The 26671-nt window shown below is 36.8% G+C and overlaps 1 protein-coding gene across 2 annotated transcripts; it reads right to left on the reverse strand.

Annotated features, from left to right (window-relative positions):
* Positions 1–101: 101 nt before the first annotated feature.
* Positions 102–22425, reverse strand: LOC135688451 (muscarinic acetylcholine receptor M2). 2 transcript variants are annotated; one of them, XM_065205307.2, is made up of 4 exons: positions 22250–22425; positions 5742–6642; positions 4557–4816; positions 102–3401 (listed from the first exon to the last, which is right to left on the reverse strand). In XM_065205307.2, exons 2-4 carry the CDS (start codon positions 6538–6540, stop codon positions 2886–2888), a joined length of 1575 nt encoding a protein of 524 aa, XP_065061379.1. In that variant the 5' UTR covers positions 6541–6642; positions 22250–22425; the 3' UTR covers positions 102–2885. The 2 variants fall into 2 exon arrangements, with proteins under 2 accessions (XP_065061379.1, XP_065061378.1); XM_065205306.2 differs by lacking the exon at positions 22250–22425 and adding an exon at positions 11757–15582.
* Between the last annotated feature and the right edge of the window lie 4246 nt (positions 22426–26671).

Below are 26671 nucleotides of genomic sequence, written 5' to 3' on the forward strand. Positions count from 1 at the left end.
TATTGTCATTTTATAACGCTGATAGCGTATAATGTATGATTGATCTTCAGTTAAGTCTAGTGTTGTTGATTCCATTGCTAATCATGCAGTTTTATTCATCAATTAGATAGTTTTTGAAAGTTTACCATACTGAAAAACATCTTCTGAAAAATTGTAAACAAAAAAGACAAGTTACATTACCGAAACCTTCTCTCGTACATTGAAATCAGTTGTTTACATTCTGGAAACATTTTCTAAGAAACAGGCTAGGGCAGTTGATTTGCAGTTGAACAAAGATAGATCGAGACGAATTTTCCAAGTTATATTCTTTATTAAAAAACAGTATAGAAGACGAAAAATTTTATTTTAAGATCCCCGATTAACAAAAAACCAAACCAGAGTCCAAAATCCTTGGTATATGCTTTATTTAAAGCTAAGTTTAATCGGCACCAATCGAAACCAATGAAAGATGGTCCTAAATTTCCCTTAAAACCGCTAGATATCTGGCGCTGAAAACAAGCCAACTGCAGGGACCAAATGCTAATCGTTGCTGATAGGGCACATTCGACATAAAATTCTTTCATGTGTAGAACATCTGTTCCGTCCCAAGCTGTGTCTAAAATCTATGGTTTGTTATCACAGTTACTCTGTTTTTGATAACCTATGATGCTAGGTGTAATTTCTTTTTGTAATGACAGACAAAAACCAGTTATGTGCTATGACAATGGTCGTGGATTTTATGTCCACGTTATCCAATCATAGAGCTATGTTTTGATCTATGTGCTTACAAAGGAGACTTTGGATGCAGCAATTCTCTCAGTGTCGTTGGATTGAAATTCATATTGGGAGGTTGATTGTATTGCTTTCCATTCAGAGGAGATATACTACAGTTTGACAATTATTGGGGGGTTCTAGACCCCTTAGCCCCCCTGCTTCCGACAGCCCTGGTGTCTAACATTAGCTAATCGGTATGGCAACCGGACTTAATCAAATGCGAACGTCTCGTTTTATTTCATTTAAACATCAATTTTAACAAAATATCTGAAGACACTGTAGCTTAAAGGAAAAACATTTGCTGAGTAATATTTAATATTTTTTGTTCCAGGTACCATTCTCGTGATTCTTAGGCGCTGTTCACACGATACCGGATTCATTTCAGATCGGATTCACTGACCCAATCCGATACGAATATCAAGCTCTGTTCTCAAGATACCGGATTCATTTCGTATCGGATTCACTCCTGTACACACGGTGACGCTACGCTTCAACACTGCTCCAAAAAATATATTGTCTTGAAGCAGTTGCATAGCAACATGGAATGTTGCTCGTTGTTTTGCTCTCTTTCTGATTAATGCATTCTTTGACGTGACATAACTGATACGCTGTTTTGTTTTTAAGAAGAAGTTTTTCGAAATAAACTTTTAAACAATCTAATTTTCCTTTGCATTAATCTTGTGAAGCTCATCATCATCGCAAGGAGCATATTTATTATTTAACTGTGATCCACTGCCATTTTGTGCCGTACCAGATGACCGTACCAGATTCATGCGTTCACACGAGCTCAAAAGTAATCCTATATAATTCCATTCCACATTCTCAGCGGAATGGTTTGACTCTGCAAAAACGATACAGGGCGTATCGGATTCAAGCGTCGTCGTGTGAACAGAACGCCTACCCGATATGAAAAGTAATCATATACGAAATGAATCCGATATCGTGTGACCATGGCCTTAGAATAATACGATTTCATGTACGGTAGAGCTCAAACAGTAAACAAAGGTTGCGCCAAAGAGAATTTGACAATGGGTCTCGGCTTGTATTCGGGCCAGAAATTTGTTACCCATTTATGTTGTTTATCGCATTTATAAGTTTAATTCTAGTTCTTTTTCATTTGCGTTCATCATCCACTTTTGATTATGATTACTTTATGCTACTTTTTCACTTTCGCTGCAATGCGGTCCTGCCGCCCATCAGTCTGTGTATGCATCCCCTGTCGATTTTTGAGTAGGTATCATGGCTCACCTCTCACTCAGAATATCAATCTCGGTATTTATTGTTCATATTTCAAAGGCATATTATATTTACAACCTTTGACAATACTGTCGAGACACACGCCCCTAAAAAGCGTGCATTTCTTGTTAAACATTCACTCCCACCTTGAAATTTAGTGTACATGCATTTTTACAGCTCTGATATCAACATTAAGGGAATACGGCTATGTAATTACAGCCGATTCTTTCAAGTATTGTAAGTTTTTTATTGCGTGTTGTTATGTGCCGAGAAACAGCACAATGTTCATATATTTACAATAAAGGTCCAACTTTTCCATTTTGTTCGTTGAAAGTGGAACTCTGCAAAATTGAGACGCATGGCATCCGATAGAGACGGAATTCTGCAGAAAATTTCCTGTCAATTCAAGAAATTGACTCCATCTTCATTATGACATCTGAACCAAAGTCCATTACTCGAAGCCCTTAATTATAGATCCAGCGCAGTTGATATTTAATACCGAAATTTTCATATTCATAATCCCAATCTTTGGTCGACTTATCCTTTCGCAGATGTATTGTTTTTATTCTTCTCGCCGTTGAAAACCTCTAACTTAGATAACTTTTAATGCCAGTTATGACGTGCCATTCTCTGGCTGTTTGACCCAATGTATGATGTTATATGATGTTATGTTGATGAATTTACCCGAAATAATATCCCGGTAAATTCATTTCATGTGAAGGCATACCGCTTAAGTTACGACTGTTTTATGAGCGTCAGCAGTAAATGGTAGATGGTTCGTTAATGTGTACCTTCTTTATCAAAAACGTACGTCTTGCCAAGATGGTAGTTATTCATTATGTGTTTGACCCAATACTGTACATGTTAAATGACACAGCAGCGGTACCACTTGACAACTAGCTGTCACGACAACCACATTTCAGATTTGCCGCCTTTGATAACACTTTCTTCACTTCTTTCCGCAACGCGATATTCAGTACTATGTACAAAATCGGGTTGATAGCACTATTCGCATAGTGAAGACACTTTACCGCCATAATTGTTGCCGTGGATACCCTGATGCTCAGAATGCTCAGTACCACAATCATTATAAAAGGCGTCCATAGTAACAGAAATGTACCAATAATGGCTCCAATGACTTTGGCTCCTTTTGTTTCTTTCTTGAATCTCCACGAGGAAATTTTTCGGCCTTTACTATTTTTGCTGTGTTTTTTGATGGTTTGAATCTTGAGAGCTGGTCTTGACACCGAAATGTCTGCAATCGAGATCTCTGCTCCATTTCTTTCTTGTCCCTGACGATCATTGAATAACTGAACCCGTCGGCCCTCAGCCTCTGTCGATACTTGAGAAGTGAGACAATGGTCACTAGAAATGGCTCCTGCGTCAACAATCTCATCCAAATCAAATTTCCCCTGAAAGAAAACGCGAAGTTCATCATAACATCACAAAACTACTTAAAATTATTGTACCTTAAAACCAGAATAGCATTAAAGAAACCTGGCCTTGTCATGCTAATGCTCAACATTTTCTCAATCATATAAGCACTGCAGAGCCAGTTGTTAACTCTAATTGGGTGAATCACGGGAACCTTAACAAAAGATTCCTCGAGTCGCGTTAATAAGTGTGCCGTTTAAGTTTGTCTCGCAATGAATTTGACACCTGTCGCTCAGGTACTTCACGTTTGATTTAGTCTGTCATTGCAAAGATAATTTTGACTTTTTAAGTTTGTTTGGAACACGAGAAAGCTGAGAATGTCTCCTATTCTCGACAGTTTATGTAGAATTTTCAGGGAGTAGCTGATGGGTTACACTGAGTAACTTCTTGTCGACGATACATGTGATTTTTTATCGTTGAACTGAAAGATCGTGTGATGTGCGGCAACGAATTGCCAACAATTTTTATCGTGAACGACAGATTCTGAGAACAAACATGCTCGAAATTTTTTTGGGTCGCCGAAATCAAAGACAAAGATTGCACTGTGCGCGTTGCTCAGAGATGAAATCGTCGAGGATTAATGTGAGAACGTTTAGCGCGGCTTAATAGAGGCACGTTTCCAGAGGATAGAAAATTAAAATGGCGAAGGGAAACATCTGCCCGACGCTCTTTTCTTTTTTGGCTAAATATTTCGTTAAAATGTATTACTTGACTCTGAATTGACGTCGATACATTTCCTTGTCTCGCAGCTCTTGGACTAAATTATTATAGACACATTGTCGCATTCTTTTATCAATCCACGGACCTACCCATATTTGTCGTTCCCTTCGACGGCTTCTCTTTCGTCGCTGCATCCTTGTTCCTGCCGCAATTTTTCATTTTACTCATATACTACGAATCTGGGGCGAAAACAGCTCCACCGCGTAAATCGAGGTTGCGCTGCGCGGGAAAAAGCGACAAAAAACGAGCAATGTGCGTAAACGAAAGATCATATAGAACGACAAAAGTCGCATGCATCGCCGATAATGATCTGTTGTGTTCGCTGGGCTTTTAAAAACCCGGCCCTGAGGTAACTTGTTAACGACAATTGTTTCAGTAATAACAAACAACCTTCAATTATCCATTTCACTCACCTTTGCACTTGCAACGTTCAATGACACATAGGGTTTGCTTGTTCTTCTTTCAAGATCATCCAGATACGCCTCCCAATCTTCAATACCATCCCTTTGTAATTGGCTGCATACATCGATGCCACGTCCACCTCCTCCTGTAAAATATTCCCCTTTCTTCACCACGTCTTTTTGTTTATTTCCGCCAAGAATCCGTTGTAAAAATCTGAGCTTCTGGAAAAACGTCGTTTTCTTCGAACCATCTTCAACCTTTGTCAATATTCCTGCATAAGAGATTATTGTAGATAATTTAAAAATTGTCAACAAATAGTCCACCAATTTACAAAGGATAGAAATTGTCACGCTTTTTGCAAATAAGATCATGAAATTAACATGATCTTCTCTGGTTGTATATAAACAACAATGATAAATAAATAAATAAACAACTATGCAGGGGTGGCAGCAAGAAATTCAAAGCGGGGGGGGGGCTCGAGTTGATAGTTTTATTAGACTAAAGCGAGCGAAGCGAGCAGAAAATTTTTAAGATCACGCTCTTTAGATAAGCTTAAAATACATTTCAGAATATTTCTTGCAGTTATTTTTTTTGCAATCGTTTAAAACATTTTGCTATTTTTAAGGAATGCTTTTAGTACGTATCATCAATTCCAGTCTTAAAATGGGATTCATTACTTTATAAGAACCCACAGACCTCTTATTCCTTTTAAATTAAGCAATAAGAGGATTTATCGCACTAGCTTTTTTCTTTTATTCCTATTCTTTCATTCTTTTGTTTTCTTAAAAACACTTTGCAAAAAAATTGAAGGGGGCTGAAGCCCCCTAGCCCCCCTCTGGTGCCGCCCATGCTATGTTAAATAGACAATTCTCCTTCATTAACCGGCAGGACTGTAGTGGGATCATTTTTAATGCTATACGGAATCTCTTTAGTTTCCGAAAAGAGCATAATTGATTATAGAAATGACAAATTTTGAAGTTTTTAAAGAAAGTTTTGCCGCTGTTTGGTCTCTGCGCCAATGTTGATAGACAGCCTTTATGCGTAGACATGTTTCTACACCACAATAAGTTCACGCTAACGTAGCGTTTGTTTTTGGTCTTTAAGTTTTTCAATGGAAAATTTTAGTTTATACTCATAGTTTATAAAGCAAAAACCACGAGAACTGGTTGAAAAGTCTTTTTCAAAGGCATACACACCAGATCGTGAAGGTTTTTTTGGAGTACTTCCTTCAGAGTCATACTCGTCCTCTTGCCCAGACACAATCTCCTGAGATGCAAGGAACCTCTGTCTGTCCTTCTCCACTTGAACCATGAACTTGATTTGTCTTTTTACTTCACCGTAGATCCTCCCATACGTGAACCCTTTAATGATGATTGGGATGACGTAAGACAATATGACAATGCACACCGAAACAATAGCCTGACCTGTGGTTGCTTGTATGTATCCAAGAATTGATGCCATTGTGCTGTAAGCCAGTACAAATACAACAACTGTCATGCCACGCTGCTTTGTGACGATATTTTCATACCGCATTGGGTATACGATACAGAAATAGCGCTCAATGCTTATCATCGCGAGACTCATTATGGACCAACAGCCGCAGAAAATATCGAGGCTTATCCATAAAGTATAGATGGTCCCACTTCGATTGTTGGGCCAGCCAGTGAGAACGTAGGACATCCAGAACGGAATGGAAAACACTGTAACCGTCAAGTCTGAGATTGATAGGTTGATGATAAAATAGTCAGAGACTCGATTGAGTTCATCAGATATACGAAAAGTCACCAACACGAGTGTGTTACCAACCAAGGAGACAATCATGACGATGCAGAGAAATAGAGTTACTGCCAAACTTGTTGCCGTCAGTGAACCACCTGTGCTGACGTCCTTTGCTGCAGTATTGACTGTCTGTAATACATCACCATTTATGGCACTCGAGTTTAAGATTAAACTTGCCAAACTGCCTGGGTTTTTCGCCATTGCTATTACTGGCATGTCTCGAGGCTCATGCTTTACCGAAAGGATCTTTGAAGGAGCAGTTCTTCAGTGCCAAAACAGCATACTTTCTCCTGTTTCCACACACTATTACGCCTTTGTCTACAAATAAAAGTTGAAATTTGCAATTAGGACAGATGTCCACATGATTATGTTAAATCATAACCAAGAAGAACCAACTTTTTCAATAACAAGACTGTTTTTTGTTTTTGTTTGAATCTACATATGGTCCTTTCCGGGTCAAAGGTACTGTTTTCGAGCTGCCTTAAAGACCTGATCCAGTTTCGATTGTGGGAGTATTTTCTTTAGTTTCAACAGGGACGAGAGAGCATTATTTATTTTACCTTTAAGGTTTTTATATTGCTTATTCCATGTCAGGTATTCTTCGACCGATATTCCAAGGTATTTCACCTTTTGAGCTCGTTTGATTGGCTCTCCATTTACATTTACTTCTAGCGGACCAAGGATACGGTTGGTTTGTCGTTTATGACCAAAAATCATATGTTCTGTTTTATCAGTATTCAAACTATGCTTTCTGATTCCTGATTGTGATTTTTTGCTGATTTTCACGCAGTTTGCGGCTATTGGCTCCCTGGTAAGTATTCTTGGAAAAGAAATCACCTGTTCATTTCAATGGCACGTGCTTTGATACGGAAATTATAAAAAACAGCATTTTCGATCGACGTTCTTTGAATATCAGAATACTTTACTGTGTCATATCTGTTCAGAACAGCGGCAGAAGATAACGACTAAGTGCAAGCAAGCCTGAGGAAATTAAATTGACATTACATTATCACATTTAAGTTTACACTATTATATTATTCTTACATTTCTATTTCAGTTTAAGTAAAGGCAGAGACAGAGATAACCTGCCACTTGGCGAAAAATGCCGTTTTGCTGAAAAGAAGACATCGACATTGTCTAGAAATATTTGCGCGGATATTAGAAGCTACAAGATTTTTGTGTGGAGCCCAGCTTAAAGCCTAGTTCATAAAGCTCTTTGTTTCAAACTATTTTGATAAACTATGTAGCAAATGGTTTCTAAGTTCATTGATTTTACTGCACAATGCACATTCGGTGCCCTAGAAGGAGTACAAATGCAAAAACATTGAAATTCGAAACTTTGCTATAAGTTGTGGCTAGAAAAGAAGGGTAAAAACACAAAGTAAGTAAGAAAGAAGTTTTTAATATGTTAAAGTACAATGTCGTTAACTGCAAATAACTAGAACCGGCTTCCTTATTCTTTCCTTATTGTTTGGAAAGATAAAGTATTCAAATTTGACAAGTTCATTGGTTATTAACTCTTTGTTGTAAAGTACTGCGTAGCGGCGTGCGCAGCGGATTGCAGCTCAGCACGTCGGCGGTGATTAGATTAGATTGGAGTAGGGAGTAGGAACACGCGGTGTTGTAAAGTGATTGCAGATATATATATAAAAAGGTTTTGTTGATAATATGCAAAGGGTGTTTTCTCTCTTTATTCTCTGCGTAGCCCGGTCCACGGTTTAAAGTTTATAACACTCTTTACTGGTATACATTTCTTAGATATTTGGGCCTTGTAAATATAGGTTGCTTTTAAATAAAGTGTACAAAGTTTCTATTGAATTTGTTGCAAAAGCTGGTAAATTCTGAAAATTCTGAACTGCAACATCATTTTAGAGCGCTAAAAGCTACAAAAACTATGAATTCCTTAGATTAGCATCTAGATAATTTTCTACTGATGCCATTGACGGTTTAAGGGTAAAAAGTTTTGAATCTATGATAACGCGGGAAAAAAGCGGTAAAAATATAAGATTGTCTCAAGGTATGCTTGGAGATTTTTTAAGATTTTACATTTACATATTTAATCATTTAGGCACGGTAGCCCTGAACTCATTATATAGGCCAGTGGCTAGTTACAAAATCTGGAAAAATATTTTTTATTTTACTGGCTTATGAACAAAAACTTTCGAAATTTCCCAAAATCAAGCCACTTTTGTTTTTTCGAGAAGGTTATTAGCTGTAGATTCCTTATTTGGTTTGTCAATTCCTTATTTGGTTGGGGAATTCCTTATTTGGCTTGTCAATTCCTTATTTGCTTGGTGAATTTTTTATTTGAATTTTGAAATTCCTTATTTGGTTGATTGATTCCTTTTTTGCTTTGTGGATTCTTTATTTGGTCTTCGGTTTATATATTTTGGAGACTTTTTGTTTGTCTTAGAAATCCCATATTTGGTTTTTGGATTCCTTATTTGGTTTGCCGATCTCTTGTTTGATCAGCAGCTGAATCCTTGTTGAGAGTTCTGCGGCACAAACCAAACTCATTATGATTTGAAAGCTAGTATATTATCAAATTTCAAGTGATGTGTGTGTCAGAATGGCAAGTTCTTTAATAGAGACCTCTGTTTTTTAGAAGGCAAAATATAAATAAGATCATATCATAATATTTGAAAAAACGTTGGTTTTGTCTTAAAAGTTTGATGTCCTTGTGCTCAAGCCATGTTGTAAAGCACTTGCCCGGGTCAATGTTCTGTGCACCTGTCGTCATCACAGTAGAAGAGCTTTTTTATTTCTCAAGATTTGTAATTAGCAACCACAAAATGTCTAATGATGTTTGCTTACAAAAGGTTCAATTTGAGCCTGTTTAACGCCTTTCTAGCTTAATAATTTTTTGCATTTTCTTCTATTCAATTATTGAAAACTTATTAGCCATAACATTTTCTCTATAGTTTAACATGTGTTATCGCATGTGAAACGATTAGATTACTGTTATAATAAATCTAAAACCTATGAGACTTTTCACTGTTTATAGATATTTTCTAGCCAATTTAATTAGGAAAGAACAGCTCAATTGTCAAGACAGATGTCTAGTTAAACAATAAGATGCCGAAAAGGATTTCCCGAAGCATTGTTCAGCTGCTGACCAGGCAAATTGCAAGCTAGTTTGTTGATAGTGAAGACAAAAACTAAAAAATTCTGACATCCAGCAAAATCCTTATCATTTTTGACTGACTGCATGAAGATTTCTGGTAGCTTCGATGAGCCATCGAAAAATTGAAGAATGAAATAAATCTAAGATTATAGTGAAATCTTGTAGATCCGATTTCTTGATATTGTTGACAGTCTCCGTCTCGTGATGGTTAAAGGTTTCTTAACGGGGATATGGATGAGAGTTCCAACATATGCTTCTACATATTTGACTTGATTAATCAAGATCATTAATAATGGTGGCTATAAAAGCCTGTATGGCTGCAATTCAAACCTTACACTTGGACTAAGCAACTATGATTTAAGTATAAGATTGAGGTGCCTCTCATTTAATTCTTTTGATGGTCGTTTGTGCGTAGGTCAGGAGCACGGTACCTGTAATTTTTCAAAAAGAATTTTGAACCTGTAGGTATCTTTAAGTGATGGTAACATATCTCTTTTGGACATTCCTGACGGTTTTTAGAAAGATCAATCATACACAGGTTTGGCATGCATAGATAAAAAAAATCAAATTAGGAAATGATTTGAATGACAAAGCTCAGTAAAACAGATTGCTAATTGAAAATTTTTCGAAGCTCAAAAGTCTGACACTTTTTACCAGCGCAAGGACTGAGGTTAGGCTCCGAAGAAGGGAGAAGAGAGTAAACTTTTCTTCGCGTATTCATAATTTCCTCTTTGGAAAATATGCTGGATGAGAACGTTAGAAGGACAATGAATGACAGAGTCGCTTGTCACGGGCTCTAGCCCTGCCCTAGTTGCACCACTTGCTCGTAATTTCTCTCTGTATATTCAACAAAATCTACTTGTCACCTCATCAAGAGAGTTATTTGATTGAATTGATTGTTTGCTCGTAATTTTTCAAGCTTGGGTTGCAAAAGTCGTCATAGGTATCACTGAGTTTTGAATTGAGAAAATTCATCTTTGATTTTAATTCATACTGAATTTATATCTTTTGTTCTGTGTAAATAGCTTGGGTAGTGACGCGATTGGTAATATCTATTTCCAGCTCGAGTGCATCATAAATCTCTGGATGATCGTTAAGAATGCCTTGCTCGCGAAACTGATTGCCGACATGACAGTGTAACATTCCGCAAGAGAGTTGAATACCGGCTGTAATTCAAATCCCAGTCTGTATACAGTTGCTCCGACAATTAGAAATGCACAAATCCATTCTTATAGAGGTGAAAGATATTGAAAAAGGCCACTGCAGTCATGATATTCAAACTGCGGTCGATGCTGTAATAATTAAACATGCGAAATACGAGTCAAATTAAAAGGATTAATGGTATATATGCTCAACGAATTTGTAAACTTCTATAGCAGTTCAACGGATGGAGTTTCTAATGAATGACCCATTTTCCAGTTCAAGGAAAAGCTTTTTGCAACCCATTTGACGAACTTAACTTGGCATGGAATGTGACTGGTAAGCCAGAATCAACAATAAACATGATGATGATGTTTGCTTCTTGAAAAATATTTCTTGAAGTTCTCTAAAGCTTTAGTTTTAGAATTTCACACGAAATAGCTGAAGAATTTTACTTGTTTTAGACAATTTGATAGCACCACCTGCAAGTGTAAAAATTGTTATCTTGTTTTTGCCTTTGCATATTACATTGACAAAGGTCGAATAAGACTTTATGATAATCAAAGTTTTGCTTTAAAACAGTGCAATTACATAGCTGATTTGAATTTTTGAGATTTTAGTTTGGACTTCATTCTGTACATCTTCAGAAGAAGGAAGTTTGATCTGACATTTGTAAGATTGCTTTTGTGAATAGCGGGTTTATCAGTAAACAAGGCAATCTCTATCAAACCTCTATATATTATTTTCGACGAAAGAAGTGTTTACGGGATTGTGTCAAAACTTTGTGCAGCTTTGTATCAGAGTTTTTAACAATGTTTTGAGGTTTTTGCTAAGAAGCGTGTAAATGTTTATCAAAGAGTGCTAGCAGCCGACTGTCAGCCTGTTCAACAAATTCTTAATTTTGTTAATGCTTAAAGTTTGCTAACGTCGATGAAGAGAGAATGAAATCGTTCGCAGATAGTTGGCAAAAGCTAGCTCACATTCTCTTTTGTTAACTGTAAAATGACATACAAGTAACATAAAAAATAGGATGTCGCATTTAATTTTAAACAGACGGCAGGTAAATTTCAAATCTAGCACAAACTTCAAAAATTGACACCAAACATTCTCTTAGAATATCCTGGCACGTATAAAAGATATTTCAGCAGTTTTACCAGTTTTAACTCACCAGCAATTTCGTGATGTGGCTGAAAACCAGCAAATATCCTTCTCTTTTAATGCTTTCCTCTATTTATCTTTTGGTTGTTAAGTGGCTGCTCGCATACCGAACAGATCTAAAGCTGACAAATTGCTTATGCTCTGGAGGCTTCTGGAAAGTAAATGTTTGAGATGCAACTGAGATTGAAAGCTTAATCTATGTAGCAGGCCGATTCCAAACTCCATCCGGTCCGGAATCACGAATAATCTCAATCCAGCTCCTTCCCAAATAAATGGTGTTGAACATCTGCTGTTCGTTCATGAAAGTAAAATCTTATATTTTGCACATCTGCGCAACCACGCTGCTTTTGAGTTTCGTAATCCAGCAGGTTTGAAATACCGATGGGACATACAATTCAAGCACTGCCATTTCAAGTGGAGAAGTGGCCCATTGACTGTTAGGATTGGCTTATGTATTACAACAAATTCCAGGACATATTAACAAAAATAACATTCTGATTGATTCTTGAATATAATAGGAATCAATTTATAGATTAAGAATTTGAAAGGAGGGCAAAGTTGGCTATGATCAGCTTTTTTCATATTTAAGACGATACCAAAATATCCATGACATCTCTGAAGCTACTAAGCCATTTCAAATTAGCATTAAAGTCTTACTTCAATGCCTATCAAAATGATGACGTCACATTGTACCGTTCTTTACGCATAGCGTTCTTGCAATTTTCCCTGAATCATAATAAAGTGGATTGCTTTTCCATAGATGCACGTTCTTTAGCACAAGAGCAATGTTCGATTGGTGGGAGAATATGATGCAAATGGTTTCAGGAGGCCCCATTTTATAAATCTTCGGAACATTCTTTGATCGCATTAACTGATGGTCACATCTTCTAGGCATTTTATTTTGCTTATGAATAACAGTCAGTTATATGATGCCTTCTTTGGCAGCTTACTAGTTTGTGCAAGTTTCAGCATAAAAGAATTGGTCGTGGGTAACTGTTCTTGGCACGCCAAAGTCTGAAAAGGTTTAGATTTGCTTTCAAAAGTCGGTCCATTTCATATGCGAGTCGGTCCAACTTGCCCTGACACTGTTCTAGACATATGAAACAGGCCTACGCATTGTTTTACATGTTCAGCAGGTATTTTTGTGACCGACATTAACACTATCTTTGTTTTGAATCCATGTCACAAACTCATTTTTCAAATATATATTCAGACTGTGCCAAGCGTATTAACTCAAAACTTGATATTTCTCACACATAAAATTTCACCATAAGCGTCAATACATTAAGTCTGTTGCATATTGTTAAAGCTAAGCTAATGTTTGCCGCCAAGGAATCGAGTTAACAATTCACATAGACCTGTCACTGGGAAACCAAGAATCGATAAACTCTGGACTGCATGTTGTTAGCATTGGGATTAAGTCCGTTTGAAATGAAAAGTTGCAATGTCTGAGCAAATCTCAATGCGATTGTGATTGAATCGCTTTGCATTTCGCCTAGGCAAATGATGCATGGAAAAAATTAGCAAATTTTAAGTTGGATGCTATTGAAAGACTTCTCTATCAAAAGTAATTCTAGTCCATTTAAATATGACATTTCTGTGAATTTTTAGACCGTTGAGATAAACAAAACCAATATTCTTAATATTATCCGTTTTCATGAGAATCTTTTCTTTTGAAGGAAGGCGAAATCTGAAAAGATCCCTCTGCAAATTGAAGCGTAAAACTAACTTATATATCTTATTGTAAAAATTTACATATAAGGATAGAAGACCAAGAATAAATATGATAAGTAATTAAGAAGTTTAATGCAATGCTTACTCGAGGGTGTTATATGTAGGAGGGAATGCTGACATACGAGTCCAATTTCAAGGAAATTACAGTAGAAAAATTAATTTAGTGTCTTTTCACAAATCGTCATCACATTTTTAAGTAAGATTAGAAAAGGTTGCAAAAGAGCAATAGAGTAGAACGTGTTTGCAACAGAAAGCAGGTATGTTGATGAGTCATTAAGTTTTTTTCCAATTAGCAGCATCGCCTGGGGATAATAATAGACATCCTACTGTGATCTTGCTTAAATCCGTGGTATTTCGACTCAACGTGCGAAGGTTGAAGCAGCGTGAGCCTACACATCAACTTTTGACCATACCATAACACCTTGTACACATCGACGTTCGAGTCGGCTTTTTGTATAGCGTCTGGCCACCTTGTCGAGCGTTGTATTACACAAAGGCTCAAACTCTCCCGATTTGGGCGGGAGTCTCCCGATTTGAGAGTTATTTTCCCGTTCTCCCGATTTCAAACCAAAACTCCCGCTTTCAGAAAATTTTCAATAGATCTGTTATAAAACGTTAGGCAAAGACAAAATATCTGACTATACAATGTTTAGTCATGTATAGACTTGTATAGACTAATAACACATTGAGTAAATTTGATCACTTTAAAAATCTCGAGCGCATGCAGATCTTGTCGAATTTGCGCATGAGCAGTTGCTTCGCTAAAATGCATGAAAAGGTCAAGAAAAAGTAACCCAGAACGCTGCATCTGGCCCTGCAAGACATGGATTTGTTCGAGCAACGTGGAGAATGGAGGATTGCGGAGAAAACAAGAACCTCATTACGCAACTGGTTGCAAAAACGATGCCATAAAGGGAAAATTTCAAGGCCGATGTTTTCTGAAATGCCGCCGGATATCAGTTCGACCAGCTTGCAAAAACGGCTGAACAAAAAGTAGAAATGAATAGAAAAGTTGTTAAAAATTAGATTAAACACTAGGAAGACTCGTGCTGTCAAATTTGAAATCAGGTGAAATGTCGAGAGCGTTTGCCACCATAACACACGTTACGCCTCAATTTGTCACCATAACACGCCTTACGCCTCAATAAAATTGTACTTGTTGAAAAAATTCAATCTATTGAGGCCGACCCTTATTTGCAGAAGATGAGATAAATACAATGGGTCATAAATGCCGAAGATAGTTGTTTTAGCAAGGGGGCGTAATTTTGATAAAATGTTTTCTCTTAAAGAACCTTTACTTGGCATGTCCATTTTTGGTAAAACCGGAAACCGGACATAAGGTGAATCTGGACGTGTTATTCAAACCGTCGATTGTATGATCGCCTGCATTTGTGATTTTTCCTTTGGAAATGCCAGACTACTTATCCCGGATAAGTCATACCACAAAATCTGGTATTACTAATCCTACCTCATCTGTTATGCCCAATGAGGTGGTTATGCCAAACTGCGTATATCCAAATTTAGCTAAACATTTACTGTGTAGCGACCTATGACATTCTTCTGGCGATTAACTATATTGGACATTACAATACAAAGCAGTCTTGTTTTGATTGGTCAAAAGTTGTGCACACGACGCAGTTTCTAATAACTACTCAAGCAAAATTTTCATCATTGATGTTACACTGAGGTTGTGGAGCTAAGGCCTTGTCAAACGATCCAACATTTTGCCCAACATTTCGCCCAATATTTTTTTCGATGTTGGAAGGTGATCCAACGTTAGTGGTCAAACGATCCAACATTTCACCCAACATTTCGACCATCATTCTCTCGCGCAGATCGAAAAGAGAATGGGTAGTAGGTAATATTGATGTTGCTTAACAACAGTAGGCACACCAGACGCCCACGATGATGGCCGCACATAACGATGCGCCACCACATTTCGATCCGAGAAAACGAAAGGCAATCGCCGCCATAGCTATAAATTGTTGCAATTGTAAGCAAAATCTAGAGTCGAAGCAAGAATCGAAGCGAGGGTCAAAGCGAGAGTCAAAGCGAGAGTCAAAGCGAGAGTCGAAGCGAGAGTCGAAGCGAGAGTCGAAGCGAGAGTCGAAGCGAGAGTCGAAGCGAGAGTCGAAGCGAACGAAATCAACCCGAGAAGTCAACAACAATGCTAAGATTGAATTTTAGCGGTCTTTTACCGACTACGCTTGCGCAGAGCCAACAATGTTGGCTTAGGTGGTCAAAACGATCCAACATTTCACTTAACACTTCAAAACAAAAAATTGTTGGACGTCGGCAGCCAACATTTTTGACCTCAGTCAAATTTTGTCCAACATCGAAATTTACGATGTTGGTTGACCAAACAAGGTTGTCAAACGATCCATGATGTTGGGCGAAATGTTGGGTGAAATTTTGGATCGCTTGACCAGGGCTTAATGGAGAGAGTAGCACTTAAAAAGTGTTGTAGTGAATCTACTTAGGCCTGTTTACGTTAATTTTTCCTTCTCATCCACTCAATCACATTCCCACATTCTCACATCGCAGCACAGGCATCACACTCACAGTGTTGCCACGCTCGACTTAGCGCTCGACTTAGCGACTACTGCGCAGGCGATTTCTACCTATTTCCACCTACGCAATCAGCGTGGATTCTCCCCACAAATCTCTATATTTTTCAAAATATCCCACGTTTTGACCCACGTCTACCCATACTTCTAAGGACAACTTTCAGCAAAAGTCTATTTTTAAAAGCCATAAAGATCGAGGACCATAACAAGTATTCAACTATATAAAGTAATGCTTTTGTAAGATGTTACTCTGACGTAAAATATGGTTTTACGTTTTTTGCGGAATATATTCTCATAACTACTTCTTGCATTTGAATGAAAAGTCAGTGGAAATTGATGTTCAAAGCTATGAAAAACAAGCAATCTAATTGTTTGGCCGCAAACAAATATAAATCCCTACAATTTCCAGAAAACTACCTAGTTTTCTTGATTTATCCCGTAGGTTTTCCTTACAACCTATAAACTTCTGATAATCCCCAAAGTAGGTAGAAATCCCAACGTGTGGCAACACTGCTCTCATATCACACATTCACTAATCTGTATTGTTTACTTAATCTTTGCCACGCCATTCAATGTATTCATCATCTTCATTCGCCCTTCCGATTATTTCTTTTTTCTCACACCATTCGTGTTAATTTAGATATTCATTTCTGTATATAAGTATGTTAATTTGTAAGTAATTCTAGTTCAGAGTTCAGTTCAGATCAGATCTATACAGGCAACATACCGTCTCTCTTACTGGCTCTGTGTTCTCTGCACGTAAAATAAAACTTCACCGGGTTGGAAATGACACGTAACCGATGGATCGATTTATTAGTGAACGAACGGCATCAAATAATAACACAACAATGCGCAATTCTCGTTTTACTAAAGTGTGCCACAAACTACACGCAGAGTGCCAGCAATCCCATACATGGATTTATCAGGCTCAGCTTCTTTGTATACTCGTACTTCTGCGGTATATCCGTGGCATATTTTTTTAAGCTCTAGAGAACTACATCGGCGATGTTAATTCCATACTTTATCATCACAGATTTTTTCTTTTCTGCTGAATTCTGTAGTTATGGCAGTGAACTGTGAAAAAATTCTGTATCAATTTTTAGCCTTTCGTTTCTCAATGCCATGTTCAGGTTCGTGAAATTTCAGTCACAAAGTTGTGGATTAAGATTCGCACATAGACACAAAGTCATTAATACATCTATAATTCGGTACCAACCATTTCTCTCCGGAAATTTGCAAAAGCAATACACCAATTAAATTTCCCCCATGACCGTGTGACCATAAAAAGTCGCTATAAAAAATTTTCTCACAGGAAATTTTTTAACAATAGATAAATAATTAATATGTTTTAAACACTTTGCAATAAGGTGGACAGTTTTGCTCGCATGCTCGCAGTGCTTGCTAAAACGCTCGCAGTAAATTACCTCATTACATTGAAAAATATCAAAACTTATTTAGCACAGTGATATTGTGGTAGAAGAGTTCAAGGGGATCAGCTTCCCTTGCAAAAGTAACATACTTGCTGTTTTGAGTGTTTGGGATATTTTTCGAATGCGGGCTATGCAGAATGTGCTATGCAGAAAGAACCAACCTCCTATATTCATAACATAATGAAATCCATATTAAGAATAGGTTTAAACAAACGTTGCAAAAGTATACCCAAGAAAGTATTATGTTTAAAACGATTGCAAGAAATGACTGCAAGAAATATTCTAAAATCATTTCAAGCTAATCATTTTAAAGCATGGTCGCAAATATTTTCTACCCGATCTGCTAGCAGGGTCTGCATCTTTCGAAATTGCTGAAGGACTTCAAAGACCTCTCTGCGGCCCTGGTTATAATGTGATTCCTGCTTGTCTTCAAAGAAAAATTAAGGTTTTGAGCCACAAATTTCCAAAAGTATTATCACAGAAAATTTTCTTCCAAAAGTTTACATTCACAAGAGGTCAAACCTCTATTCGCCATTTCTTTAACTTCAGATTCAGATAAAGCATCAGAATTTTATGGTTTTACAATTTTAGTACTTGAGTTAGGTGTTGGTTATAACAAAACCAAGTTGAAAATCTGTCAGAGACTTGATCGTAATCAGCGTCCCTGAGTAGAAAATTTCACCCGGAACGATCCTGGTCTTCAAATCCCTATTAAGCTTTCAAACTTTAAATTGTTATGAAATCTACAATACGAACGAAAAAAGTCACGGAAAATTGTATCCGGTCTTAAAGTTAGCGGTAATTCCTAATCCGAGCTCAAAAAAGTTAAACAATGGAATTTTTTCCGAATTTCCAGATTGATACTGTATGTTGAAATCGTATATTGCAGAGATTATGATGTGAATATTTTCAGATATTGGTTAACAGATATTTTGCTTGGTATGTACAAGTTGGTATTATGATTTACTCTTGCCATCTCATTTGCTGATTGTCCCTGCTCAGCATTTTGAAATGTGGCATTTTTTGCATTTGTAGCTGTATTTTATTGTTGATGTTATTGTTTAAGCTGATAGCTAAACAGAACAGCTTGATAGTAATTCTCATTAGCACTTATATTAACAACAAGTAATAAAAACTTAAGCAAATGGATTGAAATATCATCGAATTCTGATAAACCTAGAGGCATTTTTATAATACATACCATTTCATAGGTAATAAGAAATTATCAAGATGTCTAAAATAGCCCCAAACCTGGTATTTACCTGTACAGAATCTGCAGTTGCAAATATTTCCGCTCTACATTTTTATTTTTTACTTCAATCAGATAGAGTCTTGAAATTCTTCGTTCTTCTAATAGAGGTTGTAATTAAATGTTGCGTCTGTACATGATATTTTCTGCATCATGTGCTGTAGTCACTGTTTTTAGGCCATTGACAATGAGCTGTACAATTAGAGTTACAATGAGTACTTATTTTGATGAAACCATTTTAGGCAAGATTCCTAACGATACTTTTTGCCTTGACTGAAATTCCTGTTGAAAGACACGGGTATTTAAAGACCCAAATGCAAAGAAAGCTATTATGAGCTTCAAAATCTAAAATAATATATATGTCTTTATTAGGTATAATTTAAGATAATGTAGAATATTCAGTGATATGAATATTCCGTACCTTTACTTTGATAGTAATTAAATGTTATAATACTAATCCTTTTGTAGCTGTTGGTAATGTTGTGCTGATTTTATGCATTAAGAGGACTGGAAGCGAAAAGTTTTTGGAAAGAAAGATGGGGCATGGACCTGTAGTTCCTCAGGTGTTTGGTATACTAAGTTCACCAAGATTTCGATGCACTTTGAAGATTTTTCGATGCAAGATTTCTTTGAAGATTTTTCAATAAAAGTTTTCGATGATCTTTGAAGTATCATATCTCAATAGACGTTTTTATAACTGTAGACGCTTCGTTGCACATCTTTGTGTAACCAAACAAAGCCTTCCTATTTAGCTGCCTAAACATTTACTAACAGCACAGATTAGACAACTTACATGTTAGTTTATACAGCATACGTCTTTGAGAGTATGATCAACTATAAATTTCTTAATTGATGACGCCACAAATCTATTCCTTGAATTTTAGAATTTTGGTCCCATAACCTGAAAGAGTATTATAAAAGACTTGTTAATATGCATAGTCCGTTAAATATGTCACGAATGAGCTAAGATATGGCCGCATAAGCACTCCCTATCAAACAACTGTAATTTGGTCTCTGTTCATAAAATTATGGGTAGAGCAAAAATATCAATAATCCATTAGCAAACTTCAAATCTTTCATTGGTCATAACTCACCCGATTTTGGACATATTTTCTTGATTTTGTTTGTTTAGAATTTTTTTCATGTTATTTTGTGTTATATGGTCAAAATTAAAAAAATTTACATTGTTTTTGTGACGTCAACCTTAAGAACTATGTTGACATTATAGAAATAGCAGCCAATGAAGGTTGACTTGAAAATGACATTTTATAGTAAAGCTGGTTAATCACGTAGTTCTATGAGAAGCCGTCCGGAAGAGCGGAAAACTATTGCCATAAATAAGATCATATTTCATCATTAAACTTAATAAATCATAAGCTCACACCAAATAACCTCCAACATTAATTAAATCTGGTTATTAACTGTGCACACGGAAATTAAACGCAATGTTCAATCTGCATTTTCTTTAATATGTTTCTACCTGAGAGAAGGGTGATGGCGATTACACTGTATTTTGCGACATCCCGCGCAGTGTTTGAAACGATTTTTTTGGGGGAGGTAGGGGGGGGGAGGGGGGGAAAAAGAAACCTGTAAATATGACTTTTCAAGTCTTATTGCAAATCAGTTTAAAAACCATTGGAGTTACTGTTTCGAATGATTGTCACGAAGCCTCTCATTCAAGAGTTTTATGTGTACCATTATTTCCCCTGTCCTTCTGTCTGCTTATTAGAAATTCACCTAAACCAGCCATGACAAAGTTCAATATTATTACAATTCTTAATCACATGGTACACTAACGTCAGTTTTCAAGGGCAAATTCAACCATTCCCCTCCCCCCCTTTGAACAATGCTGGTTGATTACAAAATGACGTAGGGTATTAGGAAGAATGCTTATTCTGCCACTTCTGTGATATTTTTCTAAATTATCAACTTTACTTAGGGGGGAAGGGGGTGCGGAAATTGAAAAGAATTGAAAAAATATAAAAACATAACGAAAATTTCTGGGTGTTCATAGTACTTTTGGCAATGATTGTAGCTATATGATGTGTTCCGGGTACCCATTCCACCCATGTCCTTTATTTTGAATAAAGAAACATATAAAATTCACCCAAAGACCTGTTTGCACTACAACTTGGGTTTTCGCTAACCTGGGTTGAGCCCAGGTTGGACCCACTTTTGTTTACGCTGCCTTGACCACAAAGTATGGTGTAAACGCAAAGTTAAACTGACACGGGTTTTTGCCACCACGCATGCGCTTAATGTGAATTTAGCTCATTAGCATCTTTCAAAATGGGGGGCGGCTATGGTGAGAAATTGAACTGGGGAATAAATTCACTGTGGTGCAATTGTAGTAGCCTTCCCTTTGCAATCTTCGTGCAATCTTTTCGAATATAGGCCGCTTTCTTGTACAAGAATCTAGCTGTTGCTGGATCCCTCCGTCCGCCCATATTTAGAAAAATGTCATAATTTCGCAGTTAGTTTCACAGTGTACCTCTTTCAGTCTTTTCCTCATTAATTTTCAAAATTTGTTGCTTCAAATGAAAAGAACTCTTCCCACGAGCATTGCAAGAGAACTTTTGCTTTGACAATGACTTGATCTGTTGGCGCCTTTTGGTGCATTGCTCGAAAAGTTCGGTATTCTATGTTCCTGCTTCTCCGTGACATCCCCTAAATTTGCTATACCTATGGCCTACTCTATTTGAAATCAGAAAATGTTATGCTGAATAATAAAAGTCTTCAAGAGGTGATTATCAGTAAAACTAACAGTTTTGTTATCATTAAAACTAAAAGTAATACAGGTGACGCTGACTTTTCGTCTTTGCACAGCTGAAGCTCATAGCTGTGGCTTTATCATCTTTTTTTATTCCCGTACATAATCTCGAAGATGTGCGCTCACCTTTAATAGCATAAATCATTTACAAAATGTTGCATCACCTACATTTCACATATCATACGGAGCATTAACTCGGATGAGCAACTTGTGTAGCATAATGATACCCGGTCTAATAATTCAAACCGTCCTGTTCTGTGTTCTATTAAACTATAAACATCTTTATATAAGCGACGAGCACTCTACAAGAAACCAGTAAACAGCAATCTTCATCAACTATCCTATCAAATATTTTTCGCCTTCAAATTCTTAATTTTCCCTGGTGGACCACAGGCTTTCAGGATTTGTGCAAATCTGTAATCTAATTTGTCTATAGTTTCATAGCCGCACGTTTTTGCCACAATACTTTCTTTTTCAAAATCAGCTGTTTGAAGTCATCTAATTGAGTCAGAGGGGCTACAATGCTCTTGTGGATTGCTCTTCTAAATCTCATTTCTTAACACAAGAAAGAAAGCATTTTGTCATTGGTTTGAATATTCAAAACAAAATATTCATCGGAAATCAAACTTATGCGCAGCCTCATGTTTCATGTGTCGCTGATCTTAAAGGCAACTGTTGCAGATGTGTTTGTATTGCGTCGTCACGTACAAGAAGGAAAGAATAAATACTTTTGTTACGAATAAAATTTCATACCTTTTGTTCGGAAATATCAGGCCTCATCCATCATTGCGCTGAAAATCAGAAGAAGATTCTGCACCATCATTATATTTTGAGTGTCATCTCTTCTTGTATCAGCTAATCCAAAACACAACATATATCATTGAATGGGTCGACAATTCCAATGACGGAAATGCCATCCAATAGATTACTTAAAGAGATAAATCAATTATTCATTAAGGTACTTAGCATTGAAAAATACACTTGCTTGAGTTTAGATAGTAAGTCCTGGTGTTCAGAATAATTCAAACGCAGGTGAATATATGGAAGATATTTTGAAAGAGCATTAACTTCATTAATGTGGTGTTAGGGAGGAGCGTCGTATACCACATATCTATAAGGAGGGACTTGAGATGAAAAGTCGGAGCCAAAAACCTTAGAAAATGCTCTTCACCAATTAATCAAAAGCTAGGTTAGAAAATTCATATCCTAGAAAGTAAATTTGTGGATATTTCTTCATATTGTCAAGATCATATTGTTATTTGTAATTTTGGTAGATTTGAATGAATTAGGAATTATTGAATTTTTTAAACAATCATTTTGTGGTACAAAAATTAAAAATGATTTTGAGAAAAGCAGACATTTGAGTATGCTAAAGCTTTTCGTCTAACATTTTTTGTCTGACGTTTTATACACTGAAGAGTGTGAGACGAATTTTTAAGTTTTCAAATGGTTTTTTTGTCAAAAACACCTTGCCGAGAGCATTTTTTGGGGCAAAATAAAGATAAGACCCTCGATGACGTCATTTTTGCAAAATTGTGTAAAACCTTTTGGAATTCCTCTCAGTTGGGGGCTGGGGCAATCTGACCCCCATGTCCCTGTCCCCGGCGGGCCTGCAACGCATTCACAAAGCTGATGTTTTCTTTATTTTTGTTTGCGTAACAACTTTTGCTAAATTTTACATTTGAGTAAAACATTATACAGCAAGTTATTTCTACATTTTATTTGTTAATTTGTTGATTTGTCTTGCAACCAAGAGAGCGAGATCCAATCGTTTTAGATGTCATATAGGTCTATCGTCAATAATTAAGGATATCCCCTTGATCCTGGACCATGAATCTTCTCATTCACTTCTCATTCAGAAATATTCCAACTTCTTGAAAGTAGTCATTTAGAAATATTCCAACTTGATGTCGGAGTGTATGGCAATAAACGCTATTTTTTCACTTTATTACAGTCTTTTCAAATATTTACTCAATAGCAAAATGAAAAGATATTTTAAAAACATATTTTATTGAAAGAGGCAGATAAAAACAATTTATTGCTCAAGAAAGTTATAGAGGGAACTTTGACATCACACAAGTTCTCGAAATCCGGAGTTCCCCAAGTCTTCAAGTGTAGAGGTTAACATAGGAGCGCCTATAAGAACCCATCCAGGTAAACTATTCCTTTTTCGCGATCTTATTATATTGAAATCAAGCTTTAGAACGTTAAGATATCTAATATGTTTGCACTCACCTGGCTCCTTGGTTGCAGTTCGGAAATGTGTCTCTGGGATTCGTTGCGATTTCAATACTGTTGCCAGCATCATTCTATCCAATCACTTGCTAGATATCGCAACATAATTACGTTATTGTGAATTGAGACAAACAGTGTCTAGGAAATTCTAACAGTGTCTAACTTTCTTATCACTAGAATGTTTATATTAGGTTTGCTCTGTATCCAACAGCGCGCATTACTAAAAGTCTAGTTAAGATAACTCTAGCGATTACAGCCTTCATTGGAACGCTCCAGGTCAGAAAGGCAAGCTCTGGATGCAAAAACCGTGGAATTATCCGGCAAACCTGAATTATACTTCAGCATATTTGTGTTTTTTCAGCTAATAACTAGTCAATTTAAGTTCAGACTGGCTGTTCTTGAGTTTTTTCGAAAATTTGCGGCTGAATTGTTTTTGAGTTTTTAGAATGTTGGCGATCATGGTTTTCCATCCACCTCTACCTCCTGACAATGCCAACATTTATGAATCTCCTCTTCTGACAGTATTGAAGTCCATGTTCGATCTCCTAATGTACATCTGTCTTTGTCTTTCTTTACTTCTTCTACCCTCAATTTTCCTGTTAGCACTAAATTTTCCATTCGTTCAGATCTCATCACATTTCCCAAAAACTACAGCTGTCTTTTCCATATAACATTTATCAGGCTTCTTTCTACTCTTGCTCTTCTTAAAACTTCTTCATTAAAAACTCTGCCAGTAAAATTGTAAAGTAACGATTATTCTCAAGAACAATATTTCCAATGATTTAATACTTTCTTTCATGCTTTCCCTAATTGTCAAAGCATCACATCCATAGAGTAAAACTGATCACACACAAAATATTAATACTCTCATCTTAGTTTCACTTTTAGCTGCCTGTTCTTGAATACAGTATTCATCTTGTTGGAAACCTCCTTTGCCATCCCAATTCTTTCCTCGATTTCAGTTACACACTTTCCATCTAATGTTATGAAGCTGCCTAGATAGATAAATTTCAAAACACTATTTTTTACTAGGAACATTTGATTTTCCGTTTATATAAACATGTATTCTGTGTTTTTTACATTCATTTGAAGACCTTTCTTTTCACTTTCTGACACAATCTTATCCAGAATATTTTGAAAGGCTGCTTCATTTTCTATCTTCCTCAAAATGTCTTCACTGTATAGATTTAAAAGATGTGAAGATAACACATATCCTTGTCTTACACCTCTCATAATTGATGCAAACTTGCTGGTCTCTCCTTAAATTCTAATGGCTGCACTCCAGGGGCGGATCTAGAAAATATTCTGACTGTCGCACACAAGGGTGTGGTCGGAAATATCATTCGTGACCACACCCCTTGGTTTTTAAGGATATTCGCCCCCTTCTCATTTGAGCAGTCGACACGCACATTAAATTGGCTTTTATTCAGAACGTGGCCAAACTGTTGTTTATTCCTTATCTGAGTTTTCAATTGATACTACAGAATCATTTGTGTTGTTTCTTAGCCAAGCGTAAAGCAAGAAAGCGTATTGACGGTTTTCCTTTCATAGTCAGGCAAAAATTCGAGTCGTCTTTTTCGATTTGTTTATAGTATACGATGACAAACCAGGCCACGCGAAAAAATAAAAAAACATCATTGCAATGAATTTTCAGAACTAACCAAATAGAACAAATTTACACAAATATTCATAAAACCTGCATTAATAACTAATATTATTTAATAGCTAAACCAAATCAGCGTGTAAACATGTATTTTACTCCGAAGAAACCCCTTCGAATTCAGGGGAATACCCAAACAAGTAAACATTACCCGGAAATATCTGAAAGCTGATAAAGAACTGAAAATCCACATTGAAAAGATTCACTTTGAAAGTTTTGTCTAAGTGAAAATTTTTCTCTGCCAACGTCCTGAACATTATTTCTTCGCCAGAGCCAAATCGCAGGTATCGCCCACTGATTATCACCCCAGTCCAGTGCATTTATTGACATTAGTAGGCCCTCGATCCATGGAGGAGGTAATGAACATCGAAACTTGAAAACATCCCGTGTCGAATGTTACTCTGAAAATCTAGCGACCTTTGTCTTCCAAATTACCAGGTTTAACGTATTCGTTTTACATGTAGCCAGCCGACTCCATAACACAAAATTCTTTTTCTCCAGTGAAAAACTTGCCCATGCCAGGCATAAATAAGCTCAAAACTGCACAATACACGCAATGAGGACGGATTAATCTTAGCCCAGTGGCTAGTTAGCCCATTAAGCTTACTAAAAAACATACTGTGCACCGAAGTTCGCACTATCTAGCAATTTGATTGGCTAAATATTTTGAAACAAAAGCTGTGCGAATCGGTGCGAACGTGCTACTAATCATACTGTGCACCGATATACCCTAATCTAACTACATTGGTACCCTGTTGTTTTTTAGTCAGGATGCTTTGAGATTTGAATCAGATTGAATCAAGATCGAGATAGAATTAGAGATTGTGTTTAAGATTTTGCTTCTGTTTATGGCCAGGTTTAAATCATGCATGATTCAGACCTTGGATCTTCCTGCTCCTGCACGGTGTTCAGTTGTCAAATATAACTGAAGCATAATTCCCGAGTAAATAGAATCAAAACACAAATTTGCCAATAAGCGAAAAAGTTGTTGTTCAGCAAAAACCTCTCTCGAGACCAATTCTTAGTATAATTTTAAAAGTTTGACTGTCGCATGTGCGAACGGTGCGAACGTCTAGATCCGCCCCTGCTGCACTCTGTTCCCAATAGAAGTTCCTTATCAGTTGTAAATCCTTTCTATCAATCTGTAATGCTTCCAGAACTCTAAACTTTTCTTAATGGTCTACTTTATCAGATGCCCAGTAATGAAGCCAGGGTGGCATGATTTAGGGGGGGGGGGGGTGCAAAGACTAGCTACGCAAGAGAAAATTGAGGGTCCAAGC

This window comes from Rhopilema esculentum, chromosome 19 (assembly GCF_057945365.1).
Source record: "Rhopilema esculentum isolate cy_ngs chromosome 19, ASM5794536v1, whole genome shotgun sequence".
Lineage (NCBI taxonomy): Eukaryota > Metazoa > Cnidaria > Scyphozoa > Rhizostomeae > Rhizostomatidae > Rhopilema > Rhopilema esculentum.

Excerpts from the sequence above, each read along its gene's own strand:
- LOC135688451 (XM_065205307.2), bottom strand. The coding sequence starts at position 6,540 with ATGCCAGTAATAGCAATGGCGAAAAACCCAGGCAGTTTGGCAAGTTTA. Across the intron at positions 4,817-5,741 it reads AAAAAAACCTTCACGATCTG|GAATATTGACAAAGGTTGAA; the intron begins GTGTGTATGCCT and ends TCTCTTATGCAG. Across the intron at positions 3,402-4,556 it reads TGAACGTTGCAAGTGCAAAG|GGGAAATTTGATTTGGATGA; the intron begins GTGAGTGAAATG and ends GTTTTCTTTCAG.